General features: G+C 37.7%; 1 protein-coding gene across 1 annotated transcript in view; it reads left to right on the forward strand.

Annotated features, from left to right (window-relative positions):
• Positions 1 to 27,481, forward strand: part of Sgsh (N-sulfoglucosamine sulfohydrolase) — a 97,447-nt gene that overhangs the window by 39,200 nt on the left and 30,766 nt on the right. The window contains exon 3 of the mRNA XM_090397522.1: positions 6,332 to 6,482. Within this exon, the coding sequence (XP_090253648.1) occupies positions 6,332 to 6,482 (151 nt within the window). The remainder of the gene's footprint in view (positions 1 to 6,331; positions 6,483 to 27,481) is intronic.

Here is a 27,481-nt window from a genome sequence, read left to right on the forward strand (position 1 = left end):
ATTATTGGATGTTGAAAAGCATGCAAGGAAGTTATCCTCTTCATAAGGCTCTGATTCAACCACATCAACTACTACTACAACACAGGGATTTGGTCACTGGGTTTCTTGGGGAACAGGAGGGGTCGAAAAGATTCAGAAGCGAGTGACCACGATAGCAACAGGTCTGTGGAATACTCCTATGAGAATAGGTTGAAGGTTTGTGGGTTACAAAGTTTAGTTGATAGGCAGAAGAGAGGGGACATGATAGAAACTATATGACAGATAGTCATAGAACTAGGGACTATCCATGGAAGTTGTGTAAGAAGTACTTTTGTTCAAGATATGACAAGAAGAATTCCACAAGTTGAGGCAGAAGTCGATGACGATAATACCATATCTAGTAGTTCTAGTGATATTACGGTCTCACGGAAATGAAAGCTTTCGCGTTTATTGTCAGAAACTGATAGTGAATAACATAATTTTTTTATAGAATCCTTAGCAAACATCTGAAATGAATATGTTTTTTTAAAGTTATTAAGATTCATTATATGTATGTGTGTTCTCCATGAAATGTAAATAAAAATCTTATGATCCTAACAAATTTAGTATTTGTTTTTTTCATTATTTTGCTTATATTTCAGGTTTGGAACCAATCTTCACTTTTTCTGTGGAGTCAGTAGTTCTTTTTACGCGAATTCTATTTACGCATAATTTTTAGGAACGTATCTGTCGTGTAAAAAGAGATTTAGGTGTATATCACTTCTAAAACTGGTACAAGAACTAAAGGGAATCTGCAATTTTTGTATACTAATGCAAGAAGCATTTGAAATAAGAGGGAAGAATTTTTGGTATCAGTCAATCTCACCAAAAGTTGTAGGCATTAGTGAAACTTGGCTGTCAGCAGAAGATGTGGTCACTGGAATTGAATGTGATGGGTACAATATTTTCAGGGAGGATAGAGAAGACAGACCCGGGGGGGGGGGAGTACTATTGATGATAGCTGATGAGTTGAAGCCAAAGAAAGTTGTATATCAAGATGATAGACATGTGAAATGATAGTTCATTTGAGGCGATCTGGTGTGAAATAGTGACCAATGCAACCAAATGTACAGTTGGTGCTGCTATAGGCTAGGGGGTACAGGGGATGATACTGAATTCATGCATCAGCAAATTAGTGTAATGAGTGCAGGGTTAGTGATTATTATGAGGGATTTTAGTTATTGTGATATCAATTGGAAGGAGGAAATATCACATGGCAAAAAGGAAATAGAATTCATACATCTTCTACGAGATAATTACTTGAAACAGCACATAACTGAAGAGACACGTGATGTGAGAAAATTGGATCTGATCATTGGTTCAGAGGATATATGCATAAATAAGGTGTCCTCGTTACCTCCAATTGGTGAGAGCAATCATGTGGTATTGACTTGGGAGGTTGCAAAATTTGTGGATTTCTCTCTTAAGAATGGGTATATAATGAACTACAGGTTAGGCAATTATAACAAGCTTTGGAGTGAGCTTGCAGCAGTCCCATGGCAGAACATATTGCAGGCAAAAGATGTTAGCAGTGCATGAGATAAAATCAGCAGCAGGTATCTGAGGAAGGCAATATCAGATTGTGTCCCCATGGTCAGGAAGACAAACAAGGTAAGCATTAGATGGATGAGTAGCAAGTTTCAAGTATCAAGCTTGATCTGCAAAAAAAAAGAAAATGTTATGGAGAATTTACACCCATGAGCAGTACAAGGCTCAAGCTGGGAAGATTACCATCATAGTAAGAAAAGCTAAATCAGATTATGAGAAGACCTTAACCAAGGAGATCAAGGGTAATCCCAACGAGTTCTTCCGCTATGTGGCAAATAAAAGGAAGAATGACTTCGGAAGGATAACTTTAGTGAGTGCTGATGGTATTGAGGTGACAAATTCAGATGTAATAGTAGAGTTACTGAGTGATCACTTTTCAAAAGTCTATCACCCAAGTGAGGATATCTCTGTACCTGTAGCAATAATTAATGTAAGAATTGAAGTTAAGAAATCAGAGGTACTTAGTATATTGCAAAATTTAAATGCGAACACTGCTGTAGGTTTAGATGGAATATCAGCTCGGGTGGTGTGTAAATGTGCAAAGGAATTTCAGCGGCTCTTACTTGGTTATTTAACTTATGTTTGAACTCTGGTATGGTCCCTAGGGAGTGGAAGGAAGGAAGGCAAAGTAGTTCCTTTGCATAAAGGTGGCTCTAAAACTGTGGTAGTTAATTACAGACCAATCACCATCTCAGGAGTGGTGGTAAAAGTATTGGAAAAGTTAGTTAAAGACAGAATTCAAGAATGGGTGGATCGGGATATGATACTCTATAGGGGCCAACATGGTTTTGTTAAAAGTTGATTGTGCCTTAGCAATTTATTAGCTTTTTATGATAGAATGACATCTGAGTTGACCATTTCCTTTGTCCAGAAGTACACAGTGATACTTCTGGATTTTGCTAAGGCTTTTGACACTCTATTGAATACTGTTGCGCAAATTGGAGCAGATGGGGATGGATACTAAACTGGTGATTTGGATAGGAGAATGGCTCAGGGAGATATACCAGTGGTGTATGGAGGAGCAGAGTCCAGGATGAGGCACATGACCAGTGGTGTGCCTCGGGGCTGTGTTCTTTGGCCATTGTTGTTTAATCTGTACATAAATGATATAGGAAATGGCTTAAAGGGAGATATTCAGTTGTTTGCTGATGATGCAAAGTTGGGTAGTGCAATACAAAATCATGCTGATGTTGAGAGTTTGCAGGATGATTTAAATAAGTTGGCAAAATGGGCAAAAGGTAATGGATGTCAGTTCAATGTGGTAAAGTGTAAAGTTATGCATTTTCGGATTAAAAGATTACCAGCTGTGTACTGCATTGATGGAATAGTACTCCAAGAGATTGATGAGGCTAGGGACTTAGGGGTGTTCGTGGATAGGGAGATGAAGTTCAGGGGACACATTGCTAAGGTGTCCAAGATTGCACATAGGATTACTTGGTTATTGAGGAACACACTAACATCCAGAGATAAAGCGGTTATTATTCCTCTTTATAAAGCATTGATACTTCCACATTTGGATTACTGTGCTCATTTCTGGTCACCTAGATTCCTTGGAGATGAGGTTGTGGAGAATGACTAAGTTGATGAGTGATATAAAAAATGCTCCCTACATTGATAGATTGAGAGTTTGTGGGTTGCAGAGGTTGGTTGATAGGTGGAGAAGAGGGGATATGATAGAAACATTTAAATTACTAAAAGGTTTTTATAAGATCGATGTAGGGGAAATGTTTCAGCTGTGTGATAGTGATGGAAGAATAAGAGGTCATCCCTGGAAATTAAGGAAAAGTGTGGTTAACAAGGGTGTGAGAACGAGATTTTTCGCCTGGAGGGTGGTGAATGAGTAGAATGCATTGCCTGACTCAGTTGTGAGTTCTTCGTCTGTAAATGAATTCAAGAAGAGATATGATGGATATTGTTTTGATAGTTTTGGTCTCCCATGATGAGTCTACTGACTCCATGGAGATACCCATAATAATAAAAACTTCTAGAGTTTCAATATGTAGCCAGAAGAGGAAGAATGGTTATGGAAGGATGATGTTAGTTGGCAAAAATGGTAGAAGGATAGCCATTGTAGAATATATAGTTGGGATATTAAATGAACAGTGCATAAAGGTATTTCATCTTTGTGAATGTGAGATCATACAGAGTTTGCAAATGGAAAGAGAGGAGGTAGGATTGATTGCAAGTGAGCAAGAGGGATATGGAGAATTGAGTAAGTTTGATGTCATTAAGGCTATGAGACTTGATGATATATCACTTGAGGGAATGTGCCAGAGTGTTGAATCTTTCCTAAAATACGTGTTTAATATGAACCTTACATTGGGCCAAGTTTCAAAGGAATGGAAGACAAGACTGTACCACTTAATAAGGGAGGTGATGAGCTTCACATTATATGCCAGTCTGTGTGTCAAATGTTGTGGTTAAAGTGTTTGAAGAGATTTGTGAGGACTAAGATCCAAAATTGTTGACAACAATGGAATTTGATGAATAGCATGGATTTGCTAAAGAAAGGATTAGTAATCTGCTTACTTATTACAATAAGATGACAGGTGCATTGGACAATGGACATGCATACACATTGGTATACTTTACAAGGACTTTTGATATGTTGCCACATGGTAACATGATGGTTAAATTGAAATAGATGACAGTTGGATAACAGATTAAAGCATTGAATTGGAGATCAGCTATCTAATAGGTTTCAGCAAGCTGTGTATGAGTGAGGGGGGGGGAGTAAGAAGCATCCCAGAAGAAGAAAGTCACTAGTGGTGTGCTTTGACAATCTGCTGTAGGGCCATTGCTGTTTAACTTGTATTGATGATATTTAGTAAGTTAAAATGGGATATTCAGTTATTTGCAGATGTGAAGTTGGGAACTACATGAGGAATATAGTGAATTGTTGTGGCTTTACAAGAACTTGAATAGACTGAGTGAATGGGCAAAGAGAATGAGGTTGTCAGTTCAACATTGCAAAAGTTTTCAAATTCGGGAAACAAAGATGGGATGCAGAGTATTGTCAGGGATATATTGGGGGTAGAAGAAAGAGATTTAGAGGATAGTGAATAGGGACCTAAATTTAGAGACCACATTGCTAAAATGGTGAGGACAGCACAAAATTCTGGCAATGATGTGGAGGATAGTGACTTAATGAAGTAAGGAAATTGTGGTTCCATTGTATAAGGCCTTGGGTAGACCACATTTGGACTACTGTGCACAGATTTAGTCACATGGTATTCTAAAGATCAGATTCACATTGAAGAGAAAACTGGCCATTTTTTCATAGAATAGTGAGAGATTGGTGAGGAGAACAAGAGCTTGTCCATGGAATCTACAAGGGTGGTCGGAAACGTTATCAGCCTCAACCATAAATGGCAACACTAACAGCAAGATTTTTTTTCTTGTTACATCTGTCATAAGCATCCATGTGAAATTGCAAGTCATTCTATCAAGTAGTTTTTTTTATACAGCTGTCGGACGCCAAAGTGTTGTCTGTATCCCTTGAAATGGATAAAATTGAGTATTATGCGGTTATAAAATTCTTTATAAAAGAAGGTTTAACGCCAAAAAAATTCATTCAAAATTCATAAAAATTTATGGGCACTGTTCTCCTTTGTTTTCGACAATTAAGAAATAGGCTGCCGAGTTTAAACGTGGCCGTACCAGCCTTGAAGATGATCCACGTGATGGATGTCCAAAAAGCGTAACAACACCAGAAATCATTGATCAATGCACGATATGGTACTGGATGACTGGCGAGTTAAAGTGCATGAAATTGCTGAGACTATAGGCATTTCAAAAGAACATGTAGGATACATTTTGCATGAAGAATAGCAAATGAAAAAGCTTTGCATAAGATGGGTTGCAGATCAAAAATTCACTCACATGAAAATCTCTGAACAGTGCTTGGAGTGTTTTAACAAGAATAAAACTGATTTTGTGCATCAGTTTATTACTATGGATAAGACTTGGATTCACAAGTACACACCAGAATCAAAACAGCAGTCAAAACAATGGACAGAAGCCGGTTGTTCAGTGCCAAAGAAGACAAGGTCATGGCATCGTTGTTTTGGGATGCTAAAGGCATTTTGTTTATTAATTATCTTGAAAAGGATAAAACAATAACCGGTGAATATTATTCCAATCTTTTATCCATACTAGATGAAAAAATTTGTGAGAAAAGACCCAGTTTGCAGAAGAAACAAATCATCTTTCATCAGGACAAATGCACCTGCTCACAAAAGTGTTTTGGCAATGTGAAAATTAAGGGATCTGCACTATGAATTGTTGGAACATCCACCCTATTCTCCAGATTTGGCTCTCTCTGACTTCAATCTCTTCCCAAAACTAAAAATCTTCCTTGCTGGTCAGCATTTTTCTTCAAATCAAGAGTTGATTGCAGCTATAGATGGGTATTTTGCAGATCTTACTGAGAACCACTACAGGGATGGGATAATGGCGCTCAGACCAATACAATAAATGTATTGGGTCTGAAGGGAGATTATGTTGAAAAATAAAAATAATTTTGAAATTATAAATTCGTTTTTTCATTGTTAGGCCGAGAACTTTTCATACCATCCACGTATATAAAGAAGGGTGTGAGCAAGCAAATGAGAAGCAGATCTGAAGATAATATAATAGTATTACACGTTTTTTCACAATAATAAACTTATATTTTTGTATTTACTTAGTCTATCTTGTCATTCAATTATTTCAGTTAAAAAAAAAAGTGTTGATTGATTTTTTTTTTTCAAACATCTTTCATTAGGAATAATAGGAAAGAAACATATTGGGCCCAACCATGTATATCCTTTTGACTTTTCCTATACAGAAGAAAACAACTCAATATTACAAGTAGGGCGTAACATAACTCGAATTAGAGAATTAGTTCATCTCTTCTTAAACCACAATGACAGTAGGTGAGTTTTATGCTTCAGTTAGATAGATAGTCCAAAGAATCTAACTTAAGAATTGTTTTTTTTTTAAGGAATGTTGAAAATCATTACAAATAAATAAAAATGTGTTACTTTAAAAAGTGAAATTCTGCTTCTAGTAACTCGGGTAAATTCACTAAATTTGATGCACTAAAAATATTTAAAACTTTGTTTTTGTATTACAGTTGACTCCAGTATGGAGAACTGTATACTAAAAAAAATTGCATTATGACAAACTTCTGAAAAATTCTGATCAAATTCCCATATGTATAATTCTATGCTAAAAGAAATTCACTATATTAGAAAACTGGCAATTCTAATAAATCATTTCTGTTGCCCTACAAGTTTGCTATAATGAGAGTTGACTGTATTTTATTCCATAGTGTATTTATTTCATTGAATTTACTTCTGCTACTGGACAAATAAGCAAACTTGATGCATTCTGAATCATTTGATTCAGAATGCATCAAATTTAAATACTATTTAAATAAAATTTAAATACTTAAATACTATTTGCTACTTTAAATATGCTTATTTGCTTCATAAAATTAAAACTAAAATCTTGAATCACTTGTCATTACCCAGAATAGAACAGGTAGCACTCTTTTACTTCTAAATTTTTGGAAATCAGTGAGCAGTGTATTAGGAAGAGGAGGATGGTCCTCACTTGAAAAGGTTTATTTGTATTTTCTCATATGTGTTTGTAACCTATATAAATCAGGATTATAGGTTTGATGAGTAGAATCAAACCTCTCATCACCTTTCTTTTGCAATGTCAGGGCAGTGTTGCCATGAGATAACACTCTGAAATAACGTTAAGTTAAAGATACCAAGCAATTTTAAACCTGGTTTTACTCCATTTTTTCCAAGTAAGCAAACAGACAAATGTCAAGTTTGCGCCTGCAATTTATGCAAGACTAGCTGATCCCACAGGTAGTGCAAGACCAAGGCAACTCGTGGTAAAGGTGGAGCAAGAACTGATCACTAATTTTAATATTTACCCTTAATGCCAAAACACATCTCCAAGAAGGGGATGTATGATGTTTTGTATTAAAGGCAAGGGGCCACTACCCAAATTGCAGGCGCAAACTTGACATTTGTCTGTTTGCTTACTTGGAAAAAATGGAGTAAAACCAGGTTTAAAATTGCTTGGTATCTTTAACATAACTATACTCAAGTTAAAAATACTTTCTACATCTATATCTCCTCCTGAGATTTTTATTTAATAAGGTTATAACACCTTATGGTAACTTGTTTTGGTAAAATACTTACAAGCTCTGCATTACTAAATCTTGGTATTTCTAGCCTGGCTCCCACTGATGAGACCTCAATAAAGGTCGAAACCGGTCTGGGTAGTGGCCCCTTGCCTTTAATACAAAACATCATACATCCCCTTGGAGATATGTTTTGGCATTAAGGGTAAATATTAAGATTAGTGATCAGAGCTTACTCCACCTTTACCACGAGTTGCCTTGGTCTTGCACTACCTGTGGGATCAGCTAGTCTTGCATAAATTGCAGGCACAAACTTGACATTTGTCTGTTTGCTTACTTGGAAAAATGGAGTAAAACCAGGTTTAAAATTGCTTGGTATCTTTAACATAACTATACCCAAGTTAAAAATACTTTCTACTCTGAAATAACATGCTACAGCATATGGCTAGATAGATATTAATGTTTAAAAATAATTTTAATAGTTATCTGTTATTTTTTATAACTTCTTCAGGTTTAGTACTTTGAGTATTTCCTAATTCTCATTTTAAATTTCTACTCACATTCATAGGACAGGGGAACATAGTTCATTTTTGCAGAAGGTTTGCAATAGTGATTTTAGGGTGGGTTGCCACATACCTTCCTTTATAAAAACTAGTTGTTGGAATAAATTCTTTCAGAAGCATCAGCATTCACTAGGGTAATAGCTATAATTTTTCATCCATTCCTAATAAAATCCATGAGCTTGTTAATTTAGCCTACTAAACTTTTTCCAGCTTTACCTTCTTTCATTGTAGGGTTCCCAGCATGTGATTTTTTTCACTGTTGAATATTGGTGTATTCGGTATTTTAAGTTTTTATTAAAATTACCAATTACAGAAAAATCTACACATATTGAACAAAACAATAGAACAGTATGACATGAAAATCTCAATAAATAAAACGAAATCAATAGCAACTAAAACACTTTTTTTGAATGTTAGTCAAGTGGGTTTTTAATTTATTGTCCTACATGTTTTGCCGATTTTTGCTATCGGCATCTTCAGGAAAAAGAAAATAATTATAATAAGAAAACAGTTATCCATAATTAGCATAAGACATCACAAACTATACAAAGAACTGGAAAAACCACATAGAAAGAAAAAAAAAAAACTCAGTTAAAAACCTAGTCTGTTACCTTCATATAGCTTACCAATTGTATTCCCTGAAGATGCCGATAGAAAAATCGGCAAAACATGTAGGACAATAAATTAAAAACCCACTTGACTAACATTCAAAAAAAGTGTTTTAGTTATTATACAAGTAGTCAAGGAAGAAAATCACTAGAAATCAATAACATTTCAAGATAAAGAAATTAAAAGATGCAAACTGTCATCCACAACAAAGTAATAGAACAAGTGAACAAATTTAAATATCTAGGAAATTACATAAGCCCCAATGGAGAAATCGACATTACCTATAAAAAGCAAAAATTCCTAGCAGTCATTGGAACTTTGAATAGACACTTCAGTAAACAGATGTCTAGAACAACCCAAATAAAACTATATAAAATAATAGCCAAACCAATTCTGAAATATGGCAGTGAAAAATGAACTTGGGGAGAACGAGATAAAAGACAAATGGAAGCTGCGGAAATAAAGTTCCTAAGACCGCTCACAGGCTATAAAAGAAGAGACAAGATAAAAAATAATTATAATAAGAAAACAGTTATCCATAATTAGCATAACAGAAGACATCACAAACTATAGAAAGAACTGGAAAAACCACATAGAAAGAATGAATGAGGACAGATGGCCAAATATTGCTTGGAAATATAAACCAAAGAGACACCGATCAAAGGAAGGCCCAGGAGGAGATGGGCAGAAGACTTTTTAAACCCTTGAAAACAGTACAGGCAAACGGTTGCGTAATACGGGAAGCCAAGAAGAAGAAGAAGATTAAAATTACCTCAAGCTTTTATTTCACTAAAAATAAATTTTAAATATGAATTCCTTGATTGACTAAATTTTATAAAAACTATTTGTGTGTGTGCGTGTGAGAGAGAGACAGAGAGAGTGAAATAAATAGAGTAAATTATAAACATAATTTAGTTTGCAAGTTTACTGTGCTACAATATTATTTTGGTAAAATTGGCCTGGCCTGATTAGCTAATGTATGCTCATACTTTTCTGCTTACCAACCAAATCACTTTCCTGGCCTGTCATGTGTATTCTCATGCATGTGATTATTACCATTCATCTTGTGTTGCCTGCATAAATCTTTCTTCTTCAAACTGCAAGTTTAATCTATTACTCTTCATTCATCCACTTAGCCTTTGAAATATATTCAGATATTGCTGCTGTTAAATAGGCCTTTCATAATCACTGTCCTTGTATTTTTGCATACATACATATATCCTTTCTTCACAGTAATCCTCACATGGCTGGCCACCACAATTCATTCATGATCACTGTTGGCAGCTAGAGGGGCAACACCTCATTCACAATCACATCTTCTGAGTTATGATCCGATCCAAGATTCTTAATTCTCATGTATTCTTCATTACTTACTTCCTAAGAAAAAACCTGTCCCTCGAGAACTTAAGAAATTAATTTACTTATTTCCATATTCCAACTCTTCATTCTAATCTATATTATCATAATTAAATCACTCATAATGATCATCCTCTTGTTCACTAAGCCAGTTTTCTGATATGTTTCCTTGTTGCCATTCCCATCCTACAGCAACATCCAGCTAAATATCTCTTCACATCACCCTCCATGTCACAGCATACTGCCTCAAAACATTGCCACTATTTTCTTCACTTGCATCTCCACCCTGTGCAGGCATAATTCCCTTGATATAATCAACACTCCCTTCTTATCCTTTCTATCCTCATGCAAAATATTACATCTCTCCATTTCTATTCCCATCATGATGTCATTCTTCTTCTTCTTCTTCTTCTTCTTATTATTATTATTATTATTATTATTATTATTATTACATGACACCTCCAAGGAGTCCAAAGAGGGGAGGACACCTACTCTACATCTCTCTCTGTCTCCACCACTCAATCCACCAACCACACCAATGCTATCTACCGCCCGCTGCCACCACTAGTATTTCCACAGACAATCACAAACATCCATGTCCACAGTGGGATTCAAACCCGCAGCCTTTTGGCTGGAGAACAGATACGCTAACCGCTTGGCCAACCAGGCCAGCCACTATTTTCTTATCCAACTATGTTTCACTTATTTCAACAATTTTCGGGTGCTAAATTCACTCAGGGCCAGTTTTATCTTCCAGATTTCTGATATTCTTGGAATTTGTAAATAAACATAAACCCATGCCTGTGATATCTCAATACCTGCCCATGCCCACTCACCTTTATCACCACTTACCTCCCCCCCTCCATGTGGGGCACCTATTCATGGTGGAGGGGACCTCCTAGTGATGGTACTGGCCCTTTTCATTCTTCCTCTTTTTCTTTGCTTTTCTTCCCGTATTCTTTGCTCTACTTTTCCTGAGTCTTTTTAACTATCCTTTTTCGAGACCACCATCACTGGGATCCGACGCCCTGCCGCCGTGTTTGCCGTGCGGTGCGACCCGTGGACATCCAGAAAGGGGGATCTTGGTAGTCTTGCACTACTTTGGCCCCTGCTTCGGCAAGATGGGTGGTCCTGGATGGCCCAGCCAGGATCAATTGGCTAGTGGGCTTGCCTGCAAGGGTCAATGATGTTGCAGTAAGTCTCTCACCCCATGGTCCGGGGTCGGGATCCTAGACCTGCTGCAGTGCCGGTATAGCGTCCATGGTAGCCCTGGCGTTCCACTCCTGAGCGCATTCTTTGCTTGCCGGGTAGTGGGCGTCCATGTGTGGCTCCATGGTGGGTGGGGAGCTTTGGTGCCTAATTAAAATTTCTTAAAATATGAATTCTTCATTCTCAAATGTTTCAGGGACCCTAACAAAGTCCCAACCAAGTACTGATAATATAGATACAGCATATGGAAACAGAAGTAAGAAACAAAAGATATCAGATACTAACAAAAATGTCACCCTTCTTTATCCAAAAAGGTTTAGAAGGACTGGCAGGATCTCCCAAAACTGTCAAGAAATTACGTTCTTGTGATATCCTCATGGAAACAATGAGCAAACAACATTCCGAGAACCTACTGAGAGCAACGACAATGGGTAGAATACAAATTGCAGTAACACCTCACAGAACACTCAACTCCAGTAGAGGAGTGATATCAGAATGGGATCTCCTTGAGGTTCCTAATGAGGAGATATATTCAGAGCTTTAAAGATCAAAGAGTGACAGATGTGAGACGCATCCTGATATGCAGGGATGGTCGCCTGGTCTCAACCAAGAACATCATCCTTACTTTTGATACACCTAGGCCTCCGACATTTGTAAAAGCAGGGTATCTCAGCTGTCCTGTTAGAATATATATCCCTAATCCGCTGAGATGCTTTAAATGTCAAAGATATGGACATGCCCAAACTGCCTGTCGTGGTTCTACTACCTGTGCTCGATGTGGTAGTAAAGAACATAAAAATAAATCTTGCTGTGAAAAGAAAGCTAAATGTGTCAACTGTCAGGGAGATCATCCAGCATACTCTCGTGCATGTCAGAAATGGAAAGATGAAAAAGAGATACAAAAAATAAAAACAGAACAAAACATAACATATCAGGATGCAAAAAGAAAGCTAGCCACCATTACACCTGTTCTACAATCCTCTTATGCTGAAAAAGTAACAATTAAAAAAGTGCCAACAGGAACTCAAACATGTATGTCTATTCCACCATTTGATAATTTCACCATATCTGAACTTTACGATCGTAAGTGCTTCATTGAGCGCATTAATCACAAGACCTATGGCCTTACTCCAGAGACAACTTCAAAAATGGTCCCATTCATTGAAAACTCATCTGTCAAAAAAATTATGGTGGAGACTTCACTCAAAGATAAACCACCAGACACTTGCACAGAAAAAATGGATACCTTGATACCCACTGAAAGCAAACTAAGCATACCAACTGACCCTAATACATTTGATGTTTTGAACATTCTACCAGAAGAAGAGATGGACACTGGCCATCCATACTTCCCTAAAACAGTGGATAAATATAAATCTGACAAAGGTAAGCCCTCAACCTCTCGAAAACCAGACAAGTCAATAAAATCAAAACAATAGGAAAATTTTTACAATGGAACTGTCATGGGATCCACCAGAATATTGACGATATCAAGATGTTGTTGCAGAAACACAAACCTTTCTGTTTCTGTCTACAGGAAACTTACTTAAGACCCAATGAGGACCATACCTTTAGGAACTTCACTGTTGTACGTAAGGATAGAACTGGAGATGGTCCTGCTCATGGAGGAGTAGTATCCTAGTGGGCAGTCATACTCCTTTCCATCAGGTCCAACAATACTTCTCTGGAAGCGGTAGCAATTTGCTTCTCTGTGGGATTCCTTATTACAGCATGTTCAATTTATTTACCACCAAATGCTGAGCTAAATGAAATTGATCTTGATAACCTTATCTCGCAACTGCCTGAACCCATACTTTTGATGGGTGACTTTAACTGTCATAATACTCTATGAGGTAGTGCCAACACTAATAGACGAGGTTGAAGCATTGAAAAAATTCTTGATAATAATAACCTTTCCCTTCTAAATAATAAACTCAATACTTTCTTCCATATGCCTACCCACTCATATTCTGCAATTGATCTTACAATCTGTTCCCCTTCCATTCTTCCACTGCTCGTGTGGGATGTTGAAGAGAACATATATGGCAGTGATCACTTTCCTGTTCTTCATACAATGTCTTCACAGGAACCATGTTCACCCACACGGATACCTATATGGAAAATGGACCAGGCTGACTGGAACACTTTCTCTCATCTTGCAAAATTTAATGCTGATGCCATCAGTCCAAGACCTATCAATGAAGCTGTAAAATATATAACAGAATGCATTGTCCAGGTAGCAACAACCTCCATCCCAAAAACATCATCTCGATTTCCAGTCTATCCAAAGCCTTGGTGGAACCCAGAATGTCAGGCAGCCAAAAAAGATCAACACAGAGCATGGAGCATATTTCGTAGATACCCGACCACATCAAATTTAATAACTTTCAAGCATGCTTGAGCCAGAGCACGTTTTGTAAGACGTCAGAGTCAAAAACAATCATGGATCCAATTTACTACATCATTTAATCAAATGACCAGTCCAAAAATTGTATGGGATAAAATCCAGAAAATGAAAGGCAGATATAGTACACATTGTTTGTCCACCTTAGACTATAATGGAAGTGTTCTTGTTGACCCCAAAGCTATTGCAGATACTTTAGGAGAAACTTTTGCTAAAATCTCAGCAACAGCTTCATATTCTCCGGAATTTTTAATGCTGAAAGAGCAGCAAGAGAAACAAAGGCTTAATTTTTCTACCAACATTCTTCAACCATATAATCAACCATTTGTCAAGGAGGAACTAAAAAGAGCTCTCCTACAACCCTAGTGCAGTAGGACCTGATGACATCTATTATGAAATGATAAAACATCTACCAACATCTTCTATGGATTATATACAATAGAATACTTGCAGAGGAAGAGTTTCCAAATTCTTGGCATAAGTCAATTGTCATTGCTATCCCAAAACCAGGAAAAGATCCAACACAAGCAAATAATTATCGACCCATTGCTTTGACCAGCTGTCTTTGTAAGATACTATAGAAAATGGTTAATTCCAGACTTCTCTGGTATTTAGAAAGCAACAGTCTTCTTTCCAATATACAATGTGGTTTCCGTAAACATTGATCAACTTTAGATCATTTAGTTCGGTTAGAAACATGTATAAGAGATGCATTTCTGAAGCATGAACATCTTGTCTCTGTCTTTTTTGACATGGAAAAAGCTTATGACACAACCTGGAGATATGGCATATTAAAAGACCTCTATAACCTAAGTTTCAAAGGACACCTCCCTATATTTATTAAAAACTTTCTGTCCAGGCGAACTTTCCAAGTCAGAGTGGGAAGTATGCTATCTCAACCATATCTTCAAGAACAAGGTGTTCCACAAGGCTCTGTCTTAAGTGTAACCCTTTTTGCTATTAAAATCAACTCAATCATTGAACAGCTTCCTCCCACTGTAGACAATGCTCTATATGTTGATGACTTCACAATTTACTGTCACTCACATAACATGAGGGTAATTGAAAGACAACTTCAGCAAGCAATTGATCATGTCTCTCTGTGGGCTCTTAATAATGGGTTTAGGTTTTCAACAGAAAAAAGTGTCTGTATCCTGAACTAAGAATGGGACCTACTGTTATTCCAATAACTACAGAAACCAAGTTCTTGGGACTCATTTTTGACAGAAAACTCACATTTCTAGCACACATTCATCAACTGAGAGAAAAGTGCAAAAGAACTTTGAACCTCCTTCTTACTCTATCCTCTACTGGGTGGGGTGCTGATCAAGCTTCATTGCTCCATCTTTATCGTGCACTTATACGTTCAAAGCTGGATTATGGGTCCCAAGTCTATGGTTCGACAAGACAGAGTAACCTACAATGGTTGGATTCCATCCATCATCAAGGTATACGGATAGCTACTGGTGCCTTTCGCACCTCACCCACTCCACGTCTCTATGTAGAAGCAAATGAACCGGCTCTATCACTTTGATGAAAACAGTTGTCTCTTAATTACGTCCTAAAAATAAAATCTCTCCCCAATCACCCTACATGGAATAGTATCTTCTCTCTGCATTGGGAAGCTCAATATCACACATATCAAACTGCTATACATCCTTTTGGTATGCGTATTAAAGAAACTATGCAAGCTGTTAGTATAAATGTTGACAACATTAACTACACTAAACATAACAACATTCCTCCATCATCCATCCACACACTGATTTCTTACCCATCTATACTGATGGTTCAAGAACTAACATCTCTGTTGGCTGTGCTGCTGTGTTTCCTGACATTATTATCTCAAATCAGATCCCATCTGACTGCAGTAATTATACAGCAGAGTTACATGCCATTCAGCTTGCACTTGTGCATATAAAAGAAAACTGCTACCAAAAGTGTATAATTTATAATTGAGCTCTTTACAGGCTATCTCTTCTCCTATGTACAATCCTCATCCAGTACTTTATGAAGTGCTACACCTGCTTCACAAAATGAAAATCCTTAATTTCGATGTTCAGTTCTGCTGGATTCCCAGCCACATCGGAATCAAAGGAAATGAGGCTGCAGATGCAGCTGCTAAATCAGCCCATACCTTCTCCACATACTATTTGACAGTTCCATATACAGACTACAGACAACTTATAAGATCAAAGCTAATTGCTCAGCGGGAATTAACATGGCAAGAAACATCTACAAACAAATTATATAACATTAAACCTGAAATTAAACACTGGCTTTCTAGTCAATGTACAAAGAGAAGTTAGGAGGTTGTCCTTGCTAGGCTCCACATAGGTCACAGTCACCTTACACATTCTCATTTACTGAGAGCTGATGACCCTCCCATATGTGAAAAATGCAACACACATCTCACTATTCATCATATTCTGGTAGATTGTCAAAAATTTACACGAGAGAGGAATGAAATTTTCACCTATCTAACCAAGCCATATACACTCAGGGAAATGTTAGCAGACTCAGGCAAATTGCATGATGTTTTTAATTTTTTAGAAAGAATTAATTTGTACAAACACATTTGACCATAAATTTGTTTATATGTAAATACTTTTTTGCTTAACTTAACTTTCATCTTTTATTTGTAATATATCTGACCAATTATGTATTACCATAGGCCTTGAGCTTGTATATTTGTATCACTCTGCTATAATTTTGTTAATATGTAAATACCATAATGCTAAACTTAAATTGTATGCATCAATGCTGTATAATAATTCCTTTTATTAGTATAATAATGTTTATTGTAATCTTCCTAGATGTAGACACTGTTTTCCTTGATTTCTTTTGTACATACATATGTTAACCTATCTTCTTCTTCTTCTGCAGCTTCTCCCACTTAAGTGGGATCACTGTTGATAATGAGTCTCCTCCACACCTTCCTGTCTTGGGCTGTCACCACATCCAAGTTCTTCATCCTCAAGTCCTCTTCTACCAGCTCCCTCCATCTCTTCTTTGGCCGCCCACACTTCCGCCTTCCTTGCACATCCATCTGCATGACCCTTCTTCCCACATATTCGTCCTCCCTCCTCATCACATGACCAAACCATCTCAACCTTGCCTCCTGTATTTTCGCTCCTAAGTTCGTAACTTTCACTGTTCCCCTGACATAGTCATTTCTCAGACGATCCTTTCTGGTCACACCACACATCCACCTAAGCATTCTCATCTCTGCTACTTCCATCCTGCTGATGTTATTTTTAATCAGGGCCACAGTTTCTATAGCATATGTCATAGCTGGCCTCACCACTGTCCTATAGATTTTGCCTTTCAGATTGATCGGCACCCTCTTATCGCATAACACTCCAGCCATCTCCCTCCAGTTCCTCCAACCCGCTTGTATCCTGCATCCCACTTCCTTCTCAGCTCCTCCATCTTCTTCCACTGTTGAACCTAAGTATCTAAAGTCTCTCACCTTCCTGATGACATTTCCTTCCAGCTCCAGATCTGTCTCCTGTCCGCCACCCACTGTGCAACACATATACTCTGTCTTACTTCTGCTCAGTCTCATACCTCTCTCTTCCAGTACTTTTCTCTATCTTTCCAGTTTAGTTCCCGCTTCTTCTCTTGAATCTGCACACAGCAAGATGTCATCTGCATACAACATTGTCCAAGGTGCATCTTCTCTCACCTCTGTTACCACCCCATCAAATATTAAACAGAAACGGACTTAATGCTGACCCTTGATGCAAGCCAACTGTTACTTGAAAACTTTCTGTCTCTCCCAGATAGGTCCGAACACTTGTCTTCGCATTTCTGTACCTTTCCCGCAACAACCTGACATATTTCTCCTGCACCTTCTTCTCCCTCAGACACCTCCAGATTTCTTGCCTTGGCACTCTATCGTATGCTTTCTCCAGATCAATAAATGGCAGATGTAGCTCCCGTTGTTTCTCTCTATACTTTTCCGTTATCTGCCGTAACCCAAAGATAGCATCTGTTGTTGATCTACCAGGCATGAAGCCAAATTGTTCCTTTGCAATCTCCACCTCCTTCCTCAATCTACCATCAAGAATCCTTTCTAGGATTTTCATTGTGTGGGACATCACCTTTATCCCTCTGTAATTTTTACAGTCTTGTGCATCCCCTTTACCCTTGTAGATGGGGACAAGAGTACTCTCCCTCTATTCCTCGGGTATATTTTCCTGTTGGCAAACTTTCATGAACGGGTCCCACAGCAGGTCAATTCCCTCTTCTCCCAGTGCCTCCACTGGAATTCTGTCGGGGCCCACCAATTTTCCATTCCTCATCCTCTTCATAGCCTCTGTCACTTCCACTCTACTGATGTTCTGCACCATCCCCCTCAGAAGGCTGCCCATCTCCTCTGTAAGTCCTTGCATTTTCCTCATTCAAAAGTCCCTCAAAGTATATTTTCCATCTGTTTCTTATGTCCACATCTCTCCATAATACTCTTCCTTCAGCATCTTTGATCTGCCTCACATGTAAGATATCCTTTGCCGCTTTATTTCTACATTTCGCTAGTTGGTAAATTTTTCTCTGTCCTTCCTTTGTTTCTAATTGATCATACAGATCTTGATATGCCATGGCCTTTGCCTGTGCCACAACTCTCTTGGCTTCTTGCTTTCTCTCTCTGTACACCTCTCTGTCCTCTTCCACTCTTGACTCATCCCACTTCTGCTTTGCCTTCCTCTTAGCTGTCACTGCCACTTGTACATTATTATTCCACAACCAACCTTCCTTCTGCTCTCTGATCTTTCCAGATGTCTCACCAAGCACCTCGATTGCACAGCTCAGGATTGCATATGTTAACCTATAATTATCTATTTATGTACTGCTGAAACCTCTGCAGTAATTTTGTGTATATGTAGATATCGTATCACTTAACATGCATTTTGTGTATGAATCTTATTTATTACTTTATTTTTCGAATAATCATGTAATGCTGTAGGACATCTTACCTATTTGTGTACTTTCTAGTAATTCTGTTTATATGTATTCTAAATTCTGTTTCTACTTCATTGCTAAATTTAATTTTCATCCATGCATATTGTATAATAATCCCTTTTTGCCTATTTTTGTACTGCTATAAATGCATCTACTAAAATCTTTACATATATGTAGATACTGCATTCCTTGGCTTAGTGTTTCATATATTATGTATTCACTTATATTGTTAACTATTTTTGCATTACTGTAATAACCTCTGATCTTGTGTGTTGCTGTGCCCTCTGTAGCAGTTCTATTTACCTAGAGATGCTGCTTTATGAAACTATTTTTCTGTAAATGCTAATGTTATAACCTTTAGTATGGTACAGTATGACCTTTGTAGTTTTTGTGCCAAATAAACTATAAACCAACCAACCAACCAACCAACCAACCACTTACCCCATATATCTCTCAGACTCAATTACTTCTCTTGCATCATAGGCCATCTCATTTCTGTGCTGACTATTCCTAAATATACATTCACTACATCTTCCAACATCTTTTTACTTTGTATCTTCTTGTCTTCCCTGATCTTTCCCTTTCCATCTTATATTTCTGTTTTCTCAGCCCCTTATCTCTTACACTACTCAGTTTAGAACAGCTCAGCACCACAAGTCAGATGACAAATAGAAATGGAGTGCACCTGTCATCAGCAAAACTATGGTCAGGATTTGAGGTTAGTGAAAAAGAGTCATTTATGTATAGGAGGAAGAGTGTGGGCAGAACTCTGGGATACCCTGCTGTCATAGTGAGTATATGTGAATAAGTAAACTATCTACCTTGACATACAGTGAATGACTAGAGAGAAAACTGGCATTCTAATTTATTTGCAAAAGGTAGAAAGCAAGATAAAAAAATTATAGTTTTAGGTCTCTGTGGCAAACATGAGCAGATGCCCTCAAAACATTAAGGGTGTCTATATGAGTTCTCCAATTGATAAAGTGTGTTAATTTTGAAACACAAATAAGGGGCAACACCATCAAGACCAGGTTTTGGTATCCAAGCTATTCAGGAGTCTTCTGAAGCCTTTCTGGTGAAACATCAGAAAAGACATTCATTGAGTTACTCTAGTCATTGCAGAGTGGGAGGTGATTTGCTTCTGTCGTATATGATGCCAGCAGGTCAGCCTTATCTTGATACAGATCAGACTAAATCTAGACTACTATGCTAAGGTGTAATCACTGGGATTTATAGGGATAAAAAAACTTTAGAAATGGTGCATCTCTAAAGGTACATCATCATCATCATTTGTTTTGAGGATTTAGACCTATCATGTCTGTTCTGGCCACAGAAATCATTGGTAAGTCTCTTCAATGGATGACTTTATCTTCTTTTGATGGTTTATATTGAAGTACTTATTGGGACAATCCATCTGTTTGCATTCTTTTAACATGCTCCATCTAGTTGCATTTATATTTCTGTATTTTTCTCTGTTACTGGTTCTTGGTTTAATTTTGTTATTATATCTTGATTTCTTTTTGATCAATTATGCTTAGTAAGAAATAGTATCTATAGAAAGTTTATTATGTTGGGTATATATTATGTTAAAGATTCCAAAATTAAAAAACTCCAGCTTATAAAATTGCTTGGAATCTTTAATCATAAAATAGTATATATGTTTTTATCCTTTACCTAAATGTGAACCTATGAAGTAGCATCACAGTCAGCTGATTATGTATGTAACCAAATGACTTTGCATTAAATTGCTCTAGAAATCCATATTATTATCACACAGGCAACTTCATGGAGTCCATAGGCTTGTCAAGGAAAGCCCTAAACATTATGCAAGCACCATCCAACGTTTGCACAATATCTGTCATACATAACTTTGAACTCATTCACCAACATATTACCAACAACAGACTCTGGCATCATCGTCTACTTATTCATTACTCTCCAAACAAAAAAAAATTGTCCTCACACATTACCTCAATTTCCAAGAATGATCCCCTCTCCTCACACTGAAAAATTTCTTCTGTATTAATCCTATAAATACCTTTCAGAGACATGTGTCATATCATTTCATCCCTTTCTGCCTATTAACCAATTTCTGTAACCCACAAATCTTCAACCTATCCTCACAAAGAGAATTCCATAGACCTATCACCATCTTGGTCACTCACCTCTGGCTCCACTCCTACTCCTCCCCAAGAAACCCAGGTGACCAGATCTCTGCATTATAGTCCAGATGGGGTCTTTTTCAAAGCCTTATAAAGATGTATAATAGCCTGCTTATCTCTGCTTATGAGAGTGTTTTTAATAACAAAATAAAGCTATGCAACTTTGCAATATGCCCTCTGAACTTTAACTCCCTAGTCAATAACACCTGCAAATCCCTGACTTCATCAATTTCCTGGTGCAAAGTTCCATCATTGTGGTACACAGCTGGTAATCTTTTCACCCCAAAATGCATAACCTTAAACTCTGTCACATTAAACCGACATTTGTTCTCCTTTGTCCGTAATGCCATCATACTTATTATTGATTCCTCTACCCAATTTTGCATCATCAGCAAACAACTGAATATTTCCCCTCAAATCATTTCCTACATCTTAATGTACACATTAAATAGTAATAGGCTTAAGTGCAGAGCCCTGCAGTATACTGCTGGTCAGGCTTTCTCCTGGATTCTACTTCTGTATACTATCTAGCATCTCTCATCAGCCATCCTCTTATTCACATCACCAACTTCATATCTATCCTCATTGGTCCATATTAACATCCAATTAAATATCCTGCCCTGCCCCCTCCACCTTACCATATATTCTCAAAACCATTACTGCCATTTCCCTCCAAATCCTACACTATGACAGGACACAACTCATCGCTTATCATAAGCGATGAGTTGTGCCCACCACCTGGTTTTCCCTTCATATCCTGCTGAAATACACTGTACTCTTCTATTTCTGTTCCCATCAGTATATCATCTTCATTCAACCATGTTTCACTGATCCTAATAATCTTTCGACTGGCTTAGGCTATTAGTGCCACTGATTCATCTCCTTTATTCCTGATACTCCTGGCATTTGTATGAAGAAACATCAATGAATTGTCAGTGTTTCCATACCTATTATTCCCTACAGACTACATTTGACTGAAAATGACACTAGACATTTCCCCCATCTCCCGTGTCTATCCCCCGCAAGAGCTCCTGCTTCCATCCACCCTTACAACTTAGTTTCCCTGTACTAATACTCACACTTGTCCTGAGAACATTCTCTCCAGATGCCTACATCCTTCCTCATTCAAATGAAGTCCATTTCTCACATACTGCTCTCTTCTATCCTCAAATGCACTCCAAGCATTCACATAATCAAAGCCTCTCTTTTAACATGTTCTTGCTATGATGCTCTTCTCCTCATCTTTGCATTATCATATCTAAGTAACATGCTAGCCTTGTTGGTTGAGTAGTTAGCATACCTGCTCTCCAACCAACAGGTCTCAGGTTTAAATCCCTCTGCAGACATGGATGTTTGATTGTCTTACCTTGTGTACTGCTGTAACCTTTGATATAGTGTAGTACCTTTGCTGTTCTTGCACCATTAAAACAATAAATCATCATCATCATCTAAGTAGCACACTATCTTCCATCTCGCACTCTTCTGACATGCAAACTCAAGCATAAACCTTATATTTCTCGCTATCCAATTTACACAGTCTCTCAGGTCATTTATATCTACCATCACAATCATCTCATCCACTCTTTCACCTTGTGTAATTGCCATAGTCACACTCATTATTATTCCCCTGGGCAAGCACTCTTCTATCATTCTGTTTTGCAATTTATAAATCATTGAATCTCCATACATCACGCCTCTCAATCCTCAATTTATTTCTTGTTTACCTGTATCCTTTCACTCTCTTTCCTTGCATTCCCACTTACCTGTCATCCCTCCATACCTAACTCTTGCCTCTCCTCTAATTCTCTCTCTTTGCACCGTACTTACCTGCCTTCCTGTCATCTTTCCATCCCTAGCTGCTGCACTATCTTGCCTTCCTGTCAGTCCTTCTCATCTCTGGTTAGCGTTTTTATATCCTAATCTTCGTGCATGCTTCTTAACTCATTTTTCATGTGCTCCATTTCTCTCTCTCTCTCTTTCCAAGCAACCTACTCTTGCTTGGCATTCACACCAAACTGTTACCATGTTCTAAATCTACTACACTCATTTTCCTTACCCTTCATCATGGCACTATACTATTGAAGCCATTCATTTTTGATTATTATTATTACGTGATACTTCCAAGGACCCATCATAGCAGGGCACTCTGCAGTACTCCACTACACACACACACACACACATCTCACTGTCTCTCCTACTAAATTCTTCAGCTACACAATGACACTACTGCTACTACTGTCAGTGCCGTCAGACTACCACCAAATATTGTATTTAATATTTGCTTAAAATTTGCTAATTCCTGTAAACATTTATGTCCTGAACCAGTCTGAAGGTACTATCAGCAAACACATAATGAAATAAGATTTTTCTGTCTCTTGTATATTCTTTCCATTTGAACTTATATATATATATATATATCTTATCTGCTGGAATAGTGTGTGATAGTAATTCTTGTTAACAGACATCTGTGTGACAGAAGACAACAGAAAACTAAATGATAGAAAAACTGAGTGAAAGTCAAGTAGGCAACAGGACATTTGGGCGACATCCAACTACAGGTATCCCTGCCAATACATCTCCTATCATCTGCTGACCTGCTTTTAAGTCCTGATGTTCAACAAATTTCTGTACTTCAGGTTAATGCTTGCCAAGGTAATATAATATAGAACCTAAAGACTGTAGCAAGAAATGGACAAATAAAGAATGTGGTTGCACGGTGCTGAGAATTCAAAGACAAGAGCCAGATTCTACTCTACCTAAAGAATTTGGGGATACAATTTTGTTCCACATAACAAGGTTTATTTCGTTTTATGTATTATTAATACTATATTTTATGCATAATAAAATCTTTTGAAACTTGGACTTTACATGGACAGGATGTAGTTATTTTATCCTGTTTATCATATTTTATTTTACATGCAAGATCTAACCAGGTTGTTTCCCAATAAACCTGTCACTCCTCTGTTCTGTCACTTGACTGCCACTAAACCATAATCCCTATTTACCACATCCAGAACAGAATTATATTGTTAGTAATTACTATTACTGCTAATTCTGCCCCATTCTCCAGTTTATTCTGAACATTTCTGTATTCCTGGGATTCCTTTTGTACTTTGCTATTTTAGGTAGTTTCTCAAGCAACAACCAGTTTGTCTTTTTTGTGTTTGTTAGTTATAAGTGAACCTTTGATGGAAGTATAAGCACAAATAAGTTGCATCATCAATCCTACCATCTAAATTTGCCTACATCACTAATGGAGGATTGCCTTTGATTTACAAGATTTATGTTTACCTTGACTGCCTTCCATCAAGAAATTTATCTTCATTTATAGCATTAAATACTATAGTATCTCATTCCTTTTCCTAATCCATGTTACCTGAATAAATCCTCCAGTGGTTATTTAAAAATATCTCACCTATTGCAGTTGTTTGTATTTCAGAAATGCCAATTCGTTAACCTTATACTGACGTCTCTTATCTTCATGTTGTAACAGCATCAATGTATGAATGTATTCCAAAGGCCAAAAGGCTGAATAAGGTAGGTGTAAAATGGATGAATGTGGAGCTTAAGCATGAAATCTGGAAAAAGAAAGTACTTTGGAGGAAGTACAAGATGAATAATGGTAATCAGTCACATGAAGAATATAAGGAACAAGCCAGGAGAGTAACTAAGGAAAACAAAAGTAGAGTATTGAGCAGAAATTGGCAAATCAGGCTAAGAAAAACCCTAGAGAGTTTTTTTAGATATGTGGCAAGTAGAAGGAAGAATGATCATGGAAAGATAAAGTTTAAGGGATGAAAGTGGTAGAATGGTAACTGCTGCAGAAAACATTGTTGAGAGATTCAGTGATCAATTTATAAAGGTGTTTCATCCTGATCAGAGTGGAATCATGAGGAACTTAAGTGTAGAGGACATGGGAGAGGATAGCTTAACTGTTAGTGAGCAGGAGGTATTTGAGGAAATAAATAACCTTGATGTAAATAAGGCAATAGGATTTGATGACATATCACCACACATCTTAAAGGAATGTTCCAGGGAACTGGCGGTAGCATTTGCATGCCTGTTTAATAAGAGTTTTGCAACAGCACAAGTTCCAAGGGAGTGGAAGGAGGGTAAAATTATTCCACTGCATAAAGGCAGTGATAAGGCTGTAGCTTCAAATTATAGGCCAGTCTGTATATCTGGAGTTGTGGTGAAGGTCCTGGAGAGATTGGTGAGAAGTAGGATACAAAAATGGGTTGATAACAGCAGTATTCTCTGTGATTATCAGCTTGGGTTTGTTAAGAGGAGATCATGTTTCACTAACTTACTTATGTACTATAACAAGGTGACAAATACCTTGGACGAGGGAGATGCATATACAGTGGTGTACTTGGATTTTGCAAAGGCTTTTGATAGACTGCCACATGACAAACTCTTAAATAAATTGAAACAGGTGGGATTGGATAACAGACTTCTGTGTTGGATCAGTGACGGGCTGTCGGATAGGTATTAGAAAGTTGTATATGGGGGCGCAGTATCTCGAAAGAGAAAGGTCACCAGTGGTGTGCCACAGTGGTCAGTTTTGATGCCATTGTTGTTCAATTTGTATGTTAATGATATTGGGTTGGATTTAACTAGTGATATTCAGCTGTTTGCAGATGATGCAAAACTGGGGAGAGCAATGCACAGTCAGGCTGATGTTAACGCCTTACAAGAGGACTTGAATAGATTGCATGAATGGGTAGGTAAGTGGAACTGTCAGTTCAATGTTGCCAAGTGTAAGGTTTTGAGATTTGGTAAACAACAATGGGATGCAAAGTATGCACTTGGTGGGGGAAACTTTAACAGAAGTAGGGGAGATGAGATCTAGGAGTGATCGTGGACAAGAACCTGAAATTCAGGGGCCACATTGCACAAGTTGCGAAGACATTACATCGAATAATGGCAATGATGTGGAGAACCCTGACATGCAGAAATAGAGAGGTTATGATTCCATTGTATAAGGCCTTGATCAGGCCTCATACGAATTATTGTGCACAGATTTAGTCGCTGGGTTTTTATGGTGATGAGGATATGTTGGAAAGGGTAAAGAGAAGATTCACAAAGATAGTCAGTGGTCTTTGGAATGTGGAGTATGAGGATAGATTGAGAGAATGTAAGTTGCAGAGCCTTGTGAATAAGAGGAAGAGTGGGGGGGGGATATGATTGAGACATATAAGCTGGTCAGGGGTTGTTATCAGGTAGACATGGAAGAGATTTTTCATAGAATAGGAGAGGGGGAGTAGAACAAAAGGCCATTGCTGGAAACTGTATAAGGAGGGTGTGAGCAAAGGAGTGAGAAGCAGGTTCTTTGCATGGAGGGTGGTTGGTGAGTGGAATGCATTGCCTGAGTGTGTTGTGGATATATTGAATCAGTTTAAGATGCGGTTGGATGAGCATTGTATGCAATAGTGAGTACCTCCTATGATGAGTCTCTGACTCCATGGAGGTCAAATGTTAATAATAGTAAAGTAAACTCAGAAAATCAGATATATAGTCACCAGGGCAGCTACCACATATTATATCGGAACTGTGCAAGAAAGCAGGCAAGAATTAAAATGAACTAATGATAATTGCATAGTAGAATGAGTCCTCTCAACTCCCTCCCAAATGTTTATTGACAGGAAGACATATTGTAAGTGAACCGAGAAACTGATATTTACAGTCACCAGAACAGCTATCACATATTACATTGAAGCTGTGCAAGAAAGCATGAAAGAATTATTATCATCATCATCAACAGACCTCCATGGAGTCAAGAGACTCATCGTGGAGTGGGTCCCACTCTCACATGCACAGCTCATTGTACCTTGACTTAAATACATTCATTGTCCATGCATTCATCACCCTCTCAGGTAATGCATTCCAATCACTCTCCATGCAAAAAAATCTACCCCTCATCCACCTGCTCATGCCCACTTATACAGCTTCCAGGGATGGCCAGTCTTTCTCCCCCATCTCCAGATATTCTCTATAAAATCTCATCCATGCTGATCTAGTAATTACCCCTTACCAACTTACATGTTTTGATCACATCTCCCCCTCTTCCTTCTATCCACTAGGCTCTGTAATTTGCATTCTCTCAATCTGTCCTCATATTCCACATTCCAGAGACCAGAAACCAACTTAATCAATTGTCTCTGGATCCTCTCCAATAGCTCATCATCCTTTTGAAAACCACGCATATTGATTTGTGTGCAGTAATCCATATGCAGCCTGATCAGTCTTGTACAATGGAATCATAACATCCTTTTTTTTTAGACGTCAGTGTTCTCTGCCTCATTCCCATAATCTGCTGTCATCCTCCCAATTTTAGCATAATGTCCATGAAATGTCAAGTCCCTATCTGGCACAACCTCCAAATTTTTCATCTCCTCCACCTCCTCCAAAATATCTCCATCAATTCTATACTCTGATCAGTCTTGTACAATGGAATCATAACATCCTTTTTTTTAGACGTCAGTGTTGTATGCCTCATTCCCAT

The sequence above is a fragment of the Typopeltis vanoorti genome, chromosome 9 (assembly GCF_054136105.1).
Source record: "Typopeltis vanoorti isolate ZY-2024b chromosome 9, IOZ_Tvanoo_1.0, whole genome shotgun sequence".
Taxonomy (NCBI): domain Eukaryota; kingdom Metazoa; phylum Arthropoda; class Arachnida; order Uropygi; family Thelyphonidae; genus Typopeltis; species Typopeltis vanoorti.